The 14677-nt window shown below is 29.1% G+C and overlaps 2 protein-coding genes across 2 annotated transcripts; both read left to right on the forward strand.

Moving 5' to 3' along the window:
* The first annotated feature begins 562 nt into the window (after positions 1 to 562).
* Positions 563 to 983, forward strand: LOC145839545 (transcription elongation factor 1 homolog). Its single transcript, XM_082947145.1, has one exon. The coding sequence runs from the start codon at positions 580 to 582 to the stop codon at positions 829 to 831; it is 252 nt and encodes an 83-aa protein (XP_082803271.1). The 5' UTR covers positions 563 to 579; the 3' UTR covers positions 832 to 983.
* Positions 982 to 14166, forward strand: LOC145839542 (uncharacterized). Its single transcript, XM_082947142.1, has 10 exons — positions 982 to 1068; positions 3383 to 3449; positions 6349 to 6404; positions 6661 to 6801; positions 7838 to 7950; positions 8011 to 8054; positions 8118 to 8236; positions 8479 to 8578; positions 13164 to 13296; positions 13739 to 14166. Exons 1-10 carry the CDS (start codon positions 1054 to 1056, stop codon positions 14085 to 14087), a joined length of 1137 nt encoding a protein of 378 aa, XP_082803268.1. The 5' UTR covers positions 982 to 1053; the 3' UTR covers positions 14088 to 14166.
* The last annotated feature ends 511 nt before the right edge of the window (positions 14167 to 14677 follow it).

Consider the following 14677-nt stretch of genomic DNA (forward strand, 5'->3'; position numbering starts at 1 on the left):
TTTATACGAAAATAAATCTCTATCAAATACTAAGTAATATTAACTGTTTTTAATTATTAATTGGAACTAGTGAGATACTTACACCAGAAAAATTCTTGTAAAAAATTGTTATTTAGCAAAAGGCTTGTAATAAAATCAGTTGTAGTTAAGTGAGTTAGGAGTAATAGTGCCGGACATAAGTTATGAAATGTACAAACTAATTATAATTTTAGTTTATAAATAGTTAATGTTCATGAATTTAAATATTAGTTATATAAGTGAGTTTTAGCAATTAATATTTTAAGGTAAGTTTAGTAAACATCATTACTAGTTTAATTGCCAATATAATGATGATACTATCCATTAATATTCAGTATTTGTTACTGTGTAATTAAAAAACCGTAATAAACAACACTAACGTTTATGTAGTATCATTTAAACATAAATTTAGTGAACATTATTGAATAAAAGTTTTCTTAAGCTATTACTGTAAATATACTTTTTCTCTTTGAAGATAAACTTTTCAAATTGTAGCAAACATTAAATACTTAACAATAACATTCTATAAACATCCAATAGGTTATTAAATTAAAATTAAAAATGGGAAGACGTCGTTCAAAGAGAAAGCCTGCACCAAAAAAGAAGCTGATTGAGAAGCTGGAAACTTTTTTTGCCTGCCCCTTCTGTAATCACGAAAAGTCGTGTGAAGTCAAAATGGACAGAGACAGGAACACTGCTGCAATCTGCTGCAACGTTTGCACCGAAGAGTACCAGACCACAATCAACTACCTGTCCGAACCCATTGACGTTTACAGTGATTGGATAGATGCTTGTGAGAGTGCCAACCAGTGAAATTATTTTGGATTTTAGGACTTTGAGCTTTTACTGACTTTTACTTATAGTGAATTTTTTATGCTTTCAGTTAATAAATTGTTGTTTGTGATTACAAAAATTAGTATTTTGCTTTTTGTGAACTTTCTAATTATTTTTATGTGTTTTGCAGATTCTGGTTAGCTTAATGTTTATTGTGAATGTATATGTGCTAAAGCTCGTATTGAATAAAGAGGCATCAAGATGTCATCAAATATAGTTAGTGTTTATTTATTCTAATATAATTTTGTAAAAAATAATATGTAATTTATTTGTTTTCTTATGTTTTAATGCAAATTTAATAGCAAACTTAAATTAATTTTTTATAAGGTATATTTAATTCTTAGATTCCTAACTTTTGAGTAAAATTATAAGGTTGTAGCAGCTGAGTCAAAACATAAATACATTTTTAATTTAGTTAAATCATGCCGTTTTAGTTTGCGCCTACCATAAGGAACCCATTGTTGCTTCAGACTTTGACCGGCTGTATCTAAAAAAATATTATCTGTAAAAAGCATCTTGTAGCTTAGTAAAAACTATATAAAATAAGATCAAATTACAAAAAAAGGTGTTCACCCCCCTATGCCCTTAAGATATGGATAAAATAGTTTCAACTTGTTGTGATATAAAAAAGATTTTGTTAATAAAAGTTTTATTCTTTTTTCTATCATAATGTTGTTAATTTGACCTATGGGAGGTTTTTTATGTTTTTAATGTATACAAATTACTTTTTGAGTTTTCCCCTTCAATTTTTTTAAACAATTTGAGTTGCATTTAAAACTGTATGTTATATTTTTCAAGTGTGAATGCCTAATACTATTGTATTAAATTTAGTATTATTTGAGTATGTAAGTTTGTAAAAAATCTGGAACTCTTTATTTAAATTTCACTTAAATTTTGTTCTAAATAGTTTTACGAAGTAATTATCAACTTGATTTTTAGTGTTGTTTTATGTATCAGTAATTCAAAATAATATAAACAACCCTCGAAAAAAATTGAAAAATTTGCTGTTGATTAAGAATATTTAATTCAATTGAGTAAATCTCCCTAAAATTTCACGGTTACTGAAAAATAGTCTAGATTTATTAAACAAATTTAACTAATTTACAATAAAAAAATAAGTAGCTATTTTGTTTCAGCTATCGAGTCTCACCATTCAAAATACATGTTTAAACAAAAAGGCTTTATAAACTAATTTAACTTGATTTAATTAAGAAAGATATGTTTGTTATTTGTAATACTAAAAAGTACAACAGCAAAAGTAAAAAAAATAATTAAATATTATTATAATTTCAAATCAATTAAATCATAAGTTTTGTTTAAACAAGTCCCTGTTTGAGAATTAATAGAAATGTTTTTGAGTCTGTCTAGAAATTAAAAATTAATATTGTTGAGTCTGATTATTCGAAAATTGTTCTGTTGAAAATTTATTGAGTTTGTTTCTTAACAGTAATGGAAAAAAAAATCCTTAAATATGTAATTTAAAAAATTTTAGTGCTTATTAGTGTAAGTTTTAACTAAATATTTCATATTGTATGGGTCTTTACGACTTAATATCTTATCATGTTATTTCTTACAATAGATTTAATACATTTTAAAATTACCAACCGTAAACATCGCGTCAAACTAATAAACTATACTTCATTGTGTTTATTTAAGATCATATTCGAGGAATCCAAACAATCTTAAACAAAAAGTTTATCAAGTTTGTGTGTTAGCCACGCCAGTAGTTGTCAATGTAAGACTTCAATTTTTTGTTTAAGAGAATGTTCAAGTTTTAATAACAAGTCAATTAAAAAGAAGTTCCTGTACAAAGGTATCAAAAGTAATTGTTTTACATTTATTCTCTTAGAAAAATTATGTTACCTTTCCCTACCTAGGTTATTCAAAACTTTAAACCTAATTTAAACATTTCTCGAAACAATTAAATTCTGCAATTAAAATTTACATGTCCCATAATAGAAAATAATCAACATCCTTATGATAAAAAAGAAAGAAATCTAAAGTTTGCTCTAGAAATCTAAAAACAATTTATTCTCAATGCAAATTTTAGTTTAAATCTTCCATTGAGATCTTATAGAACTCTTATGTTTCTGGTAGGTATCACAAAAACTGTTTCGAATTTTCAAAACTTAAAACAAAATATTATAGCTTTGATAAAAGTCAACAAATTAAAACCTGATTGAAAATAGTTGTAGATTTTACTTTAGTCCTCAATAAAGCCACATATATTTTAATATCCATTTGAGACAAATAAATATTTAATAACTTTGATTTATGTTAAATAGTTAGAACAATTCAAATATTGTATAAAAATTTATGAAGAAATTATATGCCTGTTTTTTACTTATAATAGTATCATTAATCTAAATCTAATATTACCTTTATAACAAATCTATTTAAAGCAAAAAAACCTTGGGACATCGTGTTATCTTATAACAAAATCAGATAAAAATAAGATTTACTAGCTTTTATTAAAATCATTGTATATAAAAGTTGTTATTTTCAAAAGCTATTTATAACTTTATTACAGTTTAGAAATAAAAGACTTGAAATAGAAAAAAAGGACAACTTGCTTAAAAATTCTTTTAAGGAACCAGGTAAAATTTTAGTTTTTTGAAAATATTTTAATAATTCGAAGATTGAAATACTTACTTAAAATTGTACAATTAAAGTTGAAAATTTTTCAATAAAGACTTTCATGCTTTAAAATGTTAACCTAAGCTGAACGTTAAAATTTTTTTTTAAAAGAGTGTATTATTAAATAATTTTTATTGAAATTGTTTTGGATACTTGTTATTCTAAAAAAAATATTTTTATTTTGCAAACTTAGAAATACTATGTAAATGTTTTTCAGAGTTGTTATATTCAGAAAGTTTTTTAATAAATTAAAATAATTGTTTAAAGTTGTCTTATGTTTCAGTATTTATATAGAAGAACATTTTTTAATTAAAAACATATCACAAAACTAATAAAAACTTACTTAATTATATCAGTTTACTTTTTGAAACTTGTATCATATAGCTGTAATTAAGGATGGGTTGTTAAAAAATTTGGAAACAAATGGAGCTTGACAATTTTAGCAAGAAAATCCTGGAATTTGAAAAATTTTGAAAATAAATTTGGAAAAACCTAGAATTTTTATCAAAAATAGCTGAAAAACCTAGAATTGAAAACAATTTTTACATGTAAAGTTATGGAATTTCGATAATATACAAAAAATCTATCAAATACAAAAAAAAATTAACTTGAAAACACATTTAAAGTAGAGTTACGGTATCTTTTCAACATTTTTATACTATTTAAACAGTTTTGTATCTTAAATCTAGTTTTATTTTAAAAATGGGCTAACAAACTTGTAATTTCAAAACCTGAAAGAATTTTAAAAAACCTGGAAATTTTTTTTGAACGTTTAGCAATTCTATGTTTATTGTTAAACTAAGCCAATTTGGTTTATACTTTATTATGAGAATAATGTTTCTTTATTTATTCAAATGATTGAGTTAGATATTTTGACGAGAGAGGTTTAGAAAAAAAAGCTTTGCAAATCTTTTTGAAGCATTTTTTTAAGACTTCACACAGTATACCTCAAGGTTTAAAAAAAAAGTTTCCTTAGTTTTAAAAAATAAATCTAAAGTTAAAAAATATTAATTGTTTGTCAGTTTTTTCACTAAACATGTTACATAAAGTTTTTACAGTAAAATTTACCAGTAACGACTACAGGTTTGGTAGTTTTAGTGAGACAGTAGTCTATTTTGGTCTAAATGAAAGGTTAAAATTATGTTAATTAAAAATGAGTTTCTTAGTCACAGTTATCACATTTTATTAGTAATTCTAGTTAGATTTTTATGAAGTTGAGAAGTGATCACTTAAAATTGTACAGTTGGAGCAGATAAATTCTCTAAAAATTAATATCAATCCAATTTATTTCCTACCCAATAAATTTATACCCTAATTAATTACCACCCAAACCATTTCCTGTCTAAACCAGTACCAACTTGAGTTAATACAAACCCAATTTACCAAATTAGTTCCTATTCATACAGTTGTCGCTAACCGGGTCTACTTATACACTATTGGCCTGATTTATTACGCAACGTGCGCTCTAACTTGTATAATAGGAGTCCCCAAGATAACGCTTAAATTATAGTTGACTTAAGTAAACTAATATGAACTACTTACTATTTACTAAATGTTTTATAAATCAGTTACTTATACTAATTTAAACTGAGTTCGAATTTGTGATAATGATTATATTTACAATGAATTTGCGAAACGAAAAGATGATAAAAAACTGCACAACATTACACTAATAAACCAAATTATCAATTCTTTTAAAAGACGACAATCTCGAATAAAAGAAACTAAACACTAAATGTTTAAACCAAACTCAAAAAGTATTCTAAAATCGACATCAATTCGACAACACGATTGAAACCATTAAAACTTAAGTGCAGCTTTTCGCTGCACTGAGTTCAGACCGCTGCCATGCAGTAAAAACTAAAAGAACTGAACCGTAAATTACTCGAGACTATTGAATTTATACTCGCTTGAGAAAAAAGAAGAAAGTAAAAAAGAGACAATTACCGCGTAGCGGTACACAGTTCAAAAAAAGTATACCAATTTATTTCAAAATGAAAAATTGTTCAATTAATCTATTAAATACAGATTAAGTAAAATTTTCTAACTATAGTTTTAGGCTTCAACAAATATTTATAAATCGTATTAATATTTTGATGTATCCCTTATATTAAGTCAGTAAAGTTATATACTTCAATTCATAAACACGGTAATTTTACGTAACCAAGTAAAAACAAGAAAATGGTTGCGAAAAATTTACAGTTATGGCAGTAACACCCACCTCTTAAAAGACCCTAAAATTCATTATAAGTGGTAAAAGTGAAGGAAATGTTTACTACAAACAAGTTAAAATTTTTAATTTGTTTAAATCTTTTTTGTATACATTGTTATCTCTTAAACTTCTTTTTAAGCTCATTATCCAGTAACTAATTTCCAACTCAATTTACCAGTTTGTCACGACATATATTTTTAGGTCGAAAATGTTTGTATAAAATAAAAATTAAAAAGTAAACGAGTTGTTTTTGTTTGTATAATTAATATTGCAAATGGTATCTTAAAAGTTTAAAATATCATACTACAATACATAATATATTAAGATAAAATGTTAAAAAAATATTGTGCTTTAAAAACACAGCTACTTTTTGACTAACCTTTTTATTCAGACTTCTGTATGTTGACAAAGCTGTTAATTCACTGAGTTTAGTTCGATTAGTATGTTAATAGCTTTATAAGTGTGTTTATCTGTAATTTAATTTTGATAAAAATAATTATTTTACTTTTTTAATGAACGTTCTATTGTTGTTATACGTTATATAGTAGTTAAGTTACACTAAATAAGTAGAATTGATATATGGTGAGTTTTTATTAATCGTAGACTATTATTATATACTTCGTAATAAAAAAACATAAAATTTTTAGAAAACATTAGGTCTTCCACACCTATTCCGAAAACAAGTTTATACAATTCCGTTATTGTTAGTTTCTGTTAGTTGTTATGTAGAAAGTATTTTAAAAAGTTGCTTTGATTATTATAAAACGCTTTTGCTAAGTTATTTTATTATTTTTTTTAATAAATTTTATTGTGATATTTTATTTTTGGTTTGTTACAATAAATTGCCAATGACACAAATAAGCAAAGTGACCACAAAATAGAAAATTTTTAAAGTTTTTGTTACAAAAATTTTTATTTGAGTTTTTGTATTGTTAAAAGTTATATTTATATATCTAAAGATAAACTCGTCTGAAGAAAGCATCATTGAGTTGCTTCGTGACATGAATTGTTGCCAAGGAGAAAATAAATCATTTACAATTCTTAATCAATCCCAACGCGATGCCAGCAATCTAAAGGCTACAATAACTACTAAAACTCAGGTTATTTAAGATTGTATATACTTTTGCATTTGATAGTTAGGTCTTAAAGTTTTACAATTTATATTTAACAAGAAATACACCAAACTGGTAACTCTTAATTTATTCTATTTAACATTTTTCTTTCTTTTATACAAATTTTTCTTGACATTAAACTAATAAACGTTACATCAATTTAAACGAAACACAGCAGAAAGAATAGTATCATTAATAACTTTTTTTTTTAAATCATTCACTATGTTTATTATTTTAAGGCCTTACAAAATAATAAATAACTACAAATTTATTTTATTTAAGTGTGTTGAAAAAAAAATTGCACACATATTTATGAAGAACCCTTATTTGGTCTTCTCATTATTTTTTGTTGTTTTGTGAATATTTCAAAGTATAAAAATATCTACAATTTTTTTAATTGGTAGTGTAGTTCTCCTTAAGATTTATTTCTCTCTCTCTTTTTTCTTGTTTTATTCCGTCTATGATCCAGTGTGCAGTTCTTGAAAAATTACCATAAAAATAAGTTGTTTGTTTATATCAAGCTGTGAACTTACCAAAATAGTTTTTTGTTTGTTATCAGACAACTTTATATATCATTGCATTACATTCACTTTCCTACAACGCTTATCATTTTTCCTACGCTTATTCATTTATCTATAGATTTCGTATATAAAGATTTTTGTCTTTAATAAATCTATAGATGGTTGTTTGTTTCACTAGTTTTTGTTTATACTTTACTGATTTTGTTTCATATGTTTCTTTATACATTTATTATAATATTGTAAACACATGTTTATAAACTTAACAACGAATTAATAATTACTTAAATAGTTTGGATAAGTAGTTTTGTTATAAAAAATTATAATTGTGTCAAAATTATTTTAACAATTTATTTATTTATGTAGGCTTAATATAAGTCTAAATTTAATGAAACTCAAGAAACAAAAATAAGCATTATTTAGCCACTTTTAGTTAGCTTCAAGTGTTTAATTTGTGTTCAACTAATAAATTGTTACGGTGTACAATAAAATAAAATTTATTTCAGATATCTGGAAACAAAAAACATAACAAACTCCAAAACAACAAAAAGATGAAAAATGAAAGTTGTAAGTTGTCTAAAAAAGGTAATATAAATGGCGATAAAAAGTCCAAAACTAAGTCAGTTTTAATTATTTTTCGAATAAAAAATGTTATATACTAACAAAGTTTTGTATTTAGAAAAGGAAGCCCGAGTCAAAAAGCTGAACAAGTTAACTTAACAAGTAAATTATTTTAAGCTTTATTAATAACAAGCTTTCAAATACTATATAAATCTTTATTTTTAGCTAGTGTACTACAACATCAAAATTCCTTACTGAGAAATGACCTGAAAGTTTTAAAAAATAAACTCGAAAACACATTACAAGTAAACAAAGTTTTAAATCAGCAAAATGGAAACTTAAATGTGAGTTAGAGTTTTATAATTAATAAGTGTTTTACTATTTACTTATATTAGGCTTGTATAAGTATTTTTAAGTATTTTATTGATTGGTACAAAGTAAGGAACGACAATTTTTTTGTTTTACTTTAATAAAGATTCTTTTGCTGTAATTCAATAACATATATGATTATTTTGTCCAAACATTTATTATACTTTTTTTATAAGTTTAGGAAATACCGAATTTAAAAAATAGTTTTAATATACAGGCAGACTTAGTCAAAATTAAAATAGAGTTAGAAAATGAAAAAGTAAACATCAGTGCAAAAGAAAATCATTTTCAAAATGAAACTTTAGTAATCAAAAGAGGTATATATATATTTTTTAAATTAAACTATAGCTATAATGTGGAAATTTGTTATCATATATTCCAGTGAACTTGCTTCGCTAGGACCTCTATTGACAAACGATTAACTTTAAATTTTGAATGTTTATCTTTTATATGAGTATAAATTACTAATTGGTTGTCTTTAATGAATTAAAGTGATAAAGTATTTGTACTAGTATATATTTGTCAAGCTATATGAACTTTTTTTTTCAATTCGAACAAATTAAAACCAGTATACTATTATATAAGATATAAGTTCATATTTTTTGTCTAACTATTGAAAAATATTAATTTAAGCGTTTTTAACAAAGGTCCGTTCACTGGAATATACAATACTAATAACAGATTATACAGTATTTATTCTTTATTACACTAACACATGTTTACTAACTCGTTAACACACAGAACCATGTGTTGGTGTAATAAATAATACTATTTAACTTGTTATAATTATTTTCTTTTTTGTAATTTTGTTTTGAATTAATATTTTTAAAGAAATTTGAAAGGTATAAAAAGTGTTTACTTTGCTGAAAAAACGTTCAAATGATTTATAGGATTAAATTCTAGTATTGTTCAGTTTTTAGATAATTAGTTTCTAGTTTAACAATAACAATAGACTTAATCAATATTTATAAACAAAACTAAATTTTTGGCCAATTTTTGCGAATCTTCTATTAAGAAATTCTAATACATTATATTAAATATATTATATCAATAAACAAAAACTCTTACTAGAAGTTTCAGTGGTCACAAATAAAATATGGAATTAAAACACTTTATAAATAAAAACAGCTTGTTTATCTGGTTATATAGCTTCTTGTTTTATTCTCTTTATATTTCAAACCAGTCTACTTAAAAAAAAAAATATTTTCTACTTTTTATTTTTATTTTAGCTTAAGATTTCTTAAACCAATTTGGAAGGTATAAAAAACACTGCTTTTGTTCAAAATTGTTTTTCAAGCTGTACAAGTGTACATGTACTCAAAAATGATTATTTTCTAAAACTATACATTTAACTAAACAAATTAAAGTAAAAAATAAGTAGGTATTTGATATATATTTATATTTTAACTATAAAGTTATTTTTATTTTTTTTCAAATTCTTACATTTATTGTACTTACGAATTCTTTTGAATTTTTGTAAACAAAGACTACTACTTAAATTTTCAATAGTTAAGTTCAACATTAATTCAAAAATTAACTATTATAGACAACAACTGTTTTATTTAGTTACAACTAAAATATATTTAACAAAATGATTAATTCAATCTCTTTACAAACATCCATGCAAACTTTTAAATTTTTCACAATTCACTTGGTTTCCATTCCCATCATGAAGATCGCCTTCCTAGCAGCCGATTCCCTCGCCTCGTGCGCCGACTTCCTTCCCCTGCCGTCGCCCGCGATCACAAACTCGCTACTTCCCTTACCCAGGCACCTGCTCACCACTACGCAGTCGTGCAGCTCCTGGTGGCACATTATCTTGTCCGTGTGGAAGGCGTGCGGCCACTTGGCCATTTCGGAGAAGCTTTCCAATCGCTTCTTTGCAGGAACTTTGTCGTCTTCTTCTTGACCGCACAAATTTCTCAGCATCGATTTCGCCGCTGACTCCTCAGCGCACTGTCTGCTGCGCATCGGCACCAGCGACACCGACTCCGCCATGTCGAAGTCCACTTCTCCCAACCTCGCCAAGTTCTCCTTCGCTTGCGCTTCGTCCTCTGCAGGAAGCGGCGACAAGTCGACGACGGAATCCGGAAGGAGAATGTCTACGTCATCGTTGCTCTCCAGCGTCAGCTTGCTGCGCACGAATGACGTCACAGTGGTTGTGTAAGGAGAACTCCTCCCGTAGATCGGGATGGTGCCGCCGTTCGCCACACAGTGTTCCTTCAGCGCGCGCTTGTAGTCGCGCCTGCGCATCTTGTGGAAGTTCTTATGGTCCTGCAAGCACGCTTGCGCCGCCTCCACTTCCGCCTCCCTCCGTTCCTTCTTGCTAGACACTTTTGCGTCGACAAAAACGTCTTTTTTCGTGGCGCACGGCGTGAACAACTGCAGCGTGCTGACGTACACGTGCTTCTGGGAGAAGGGTGCGACGTGGTAGACCGGGGGAAGCCCCGTTTTGGCGCGGCACAGCAGGTCGAGGCTCTTGCACGGGTCGATTTCATCGATCAGCGCTCCCTGCTGCTTGAGCGCCTGCACCGCCGCCGCCTCGATCGCGTCCTCCTCCGTCATCTTCGGCTGCCGGTTCATCGCCGCGAACCTGGCCGTGAACTTGACCTGGCAGTAGAACTTTCCTTTCTTGTGCTCGACGTCGAAGCTCGCGTCGTAATCCGGGTTCTGCGCTTTCAAAGCCTGCCTCAGCTTGTCCTGGAAGTATCCTTTTCCCCCGCCGCCGCTGCTCGAAGAACCTTCCTTTTTCCCGCCGTTACCATTTCTGCTTCTTGATCCCGTGCTTTTGTTTCCACCGCCGTTGCCAGTTTTGCTGGAACAGGAAAACGACGCGCTGTCCGTGCTTTTTTGCCGTTTTATCAATTTGAAAAGAGACTCCTGGGATGACTTCAAACGTTGTTTTAAGCATTGTTTCAAATTCTGCGAGTTTTTATGAACTTGGGTAAGCGCACAAAGTTTTAGATTTTCGCTTTTCATGTTACTTGTTTGTGTAGTTTTCACCGGCGCGGATTTTGTGCGACGAACAGACAATTTTTCTGGCCTACCATAGTTGTTTTCCTTACAAAACGGCATTTCTTTTTTATCAATTTTCGACAGAACACCGTTCGCGTCGCCCAAAAGTATGTTGAGGTTGGCGCATTTGACGTGCCGCAGCTTGTCTTCGGTCGAGCTTAAAGAACCGAGCTCGCACAGCTTGTCGTCCCTCAGCAGCTGGAACATGTGCTCGAAGTTCTCGTCCAAGCGGTCCCGGTTGCACATGTAACCCGGGCAGTGCATCATCTCGTTACGGACGTCGGCCAGCTTTCTGACGGTTTGAATGTCCTCGATGAAGTCGTCGCACGTCCTGTTGCTTTTTATGTAGAGCAAAAGCGCGGCCGCGTCGAACGACTTCCAGCTGCTGCCCCTGGGAAGCATGTTGCCCCCGGTCATGTACACCCGCGCCATGTCCCATGGGCCCTGGTCGGGACAGTGCCACTTGGTCGGGTCGGAGAACTTGAGCGCGTGGCCGGCCAGCCACTTGACAGAGGCGTTCTGGTTCCGGTGCTGCTTGCGCATCTCGCGCGCCCATTGCCAGTAAAAGTGCTTTTCCCGCTGCTTGGCGCTCATGCCTCGCAGCTTGTGCACTTCTTCTTTCGTGAACCTCTTGTTGTTTTGTGACTCTCGGACGCGGTCGAACTTGGCAAAGCTCTTTTCCACGGCGCAAGTTATGTGCGGTGCGAGAAACTCCATGCACACTTTCAGGCCGAGGCAGATGCGCAGCCAGTTCTTGAACTCGTCTTTTCCCGCCAGTTCGTGCCATGTGTCTTCGTCCAAATTGGTCAGCGGCGCGTTGCTCACTTTGCTGACCAGCACTGACGACGAGGTGCTGCTGGAGATGAACGAAGAGTCGCGCCTGACCGCGTTTTGGTCCATCGCGGGAGGTTGCTTGGAAATTATTGAGCTTGTGAACGTGCTGTACTTATAGAGCTGTCCATTGGCTAGGAAAAATGACTTGTTTCTACAGAAAAGCGTGAACTTTTGGCTTGAACTTATCTTAAATGACAAACAACATTTTGTGAACATGTTAACAAACGCAGACTTTAAACGAACCGATTACTTTGAAACTATTCCATTTTAACACGAGAAAACCAGGTAGAATTTACATAAACAGACAAAATTTTAGTAGTAGTAATTTACATACTCAAACTTGAAAAAACTTAATCTTTTTTGACAGATTTTATTTAACCGTTTAATTGTGATGTCATCTTAAAAATTTAATGTAAAAATAGTATAAAATGATTCTATCCAAGATTTTATTCACAAATAACGATCTTTAGAAAACCTGAATATAACATTGATATGTATTTATAATCTTTTTAAATAAAATTTTGGAAATTTGTCTTATTATATAAAATTAAGTTGAGAACTTTTTATAATTCATTTTGAAAATAAATTACATTAGTAAAAGTGATTATAATTAAACTTCTGTTTTCTTATTATCTAAAGCGGTATATTTTTTTAGTTTTTTTATTGGACTCTTTATACATGTTTTATGTAAACTATAATATTAATTTAGATTTTTTTTTGGAACATAAAAAAGTAGTCAGCTAAATATTAATTACAAAAACTATTAAGTTGAGCTTTTTATCAATATTATGCAGTTTTGTGCATTTATTTTTGTTATTAAAATTTAATAACTCACTCAAAAAATTTTTTATCTCACATAAATTGTTTTTATATTATATTACTTATGTTGTTTTAAATCTTCTCTGTAATATAAAAAAATGTTTTTATCTCTTATGGGAAGTTTGAAAAGTTTTTTTTGTAAAGCATCAAAATTAATAACTTATATTAGTTATAAAACTACTTATTTATTTGATGAGTATAAAAAAAAATATTATGTTTTAATTTATCTTTCAGAGGTCGATACCGCGTTAGAAAAAATAAAAAACTTAAAAAAGAATTTAAGTAGTTGTGATAAAGAAAGAGAAAAGTTGTATAAACAAAATCTGCAAAAAGACGAAGAAGTTAACAGACTAAACCACTTAAATAAGTTTGTTTTAGTTTTAGTGTTACTTAACTGACTTTTTTATATAACATTCTGTGGATTTTAAAAAAGTTGAAATACTTTATAAAGAATTATGATAAGTATGAAACATGTACTAAAAAATATTTAAACTGTTTTTGTGAAAAATAACTTTAATAATTGAGTTGTACCAGTGACTCTCAAATCTTAAAAAACTATCCAGTTTTAAAGTATTCTGTGCATTTCAAAATGTTTATGTGTAGTTTTTATTGTACTAATATTAAATAAACCAAAAGTTTTTTAAAACCCAGCTGTTTGTTAGAAACTAAACAGGTATATATTTAAATCAATAAAAGTGCAGTTTATGTATATAAAAAAAATGCTGTGCTCATAATTATATTTATTAGCTTAAAGTGAATAAAGCTTGGTTTTCACATACGCTCTTATAAAAACCTTTTTTTTTCATCAGGCAACTTCAAAGTAGCGTGGAAAGGCTTCTCGCCGATCTGCAGGAAAACCACCGCCACAAAAAGGACATGCAAGAAAAAGTCATGCTCAAACTGCACCGACCAATCAAATCGCTCCCTGAACCTCCCAACATCGCGCATTGGTTGAGCGACGGTGGCAACATGCGCGTTTTGTACCAAGATCGAGACGAAAGCTGTTCGGGCAACTGTCAAGTTTCTCAGTCTTCAGATAATTCGACCTCGTCTTCTTGTCTGAGAGACGAGGAGCGAAATTTCAGCGACGAACTGACGATGCTCGATGAAGACATCGCTGAAATGCAGAACAAACTCAGAAGTTTTGTCAGCCTGTAACTTATTTTTTGATTTTTTTGATTCACTGTGAAATTATTATGCCTTTGAACTTTTATCATTCGGTACATGTAATTTGTATATATATATATTTTTTTTTTATAATATTTTTTGTAGCTATAGAACACTAGTGTTTAGTACTTTTTAATTTCAATTAAATTATTATCGTTGTTTATTTATCATAAGTTAAAAAAGATTGCTCAATTTACTGAAGTAAAAAGCTTTTTTAAATAGAAAAGTGCAAATTAAATAGTTGTTTATATAAACAAATTGTTTTACAATAGCCATTATTATTCGAAGAATTGTGACTATATAATTTACATTAAAATGTTTATTTAACAAACAACACTTAGAATTATAAAATATAGAAATAATACAAGTTAAATTTTGCTTATATGTGATTAATATTTATATGCATAAAATTTGGTAAATTAAAAAAAAAAACTTTACTACACAGTCTGTTTTATTTTTAAGCAGTTTTTTGTAACTATATTACAAATTAAAACCTATACTTTTGTTGAAAAAGAAAATTATAGTAATATATAAGTAGTTTTTTGAGGTGTTTAACCATTAAATTTTTCTGCCATTTTAAA

Source organism: Thalia democratica, chromosome 6 (assembly GCF_965202585.1).
Source record: "Thalia democratica chromosome 6, ktThaDemo2.hap1.1, whole genome shotgun sequence".
Classification (NCBI taxonomy): domain Eukaryota; kingdom Metazoa; phylum Chordata; class Thaliacea; order Salpida; family Salpidae; genus Thalia; species Thalia democratica.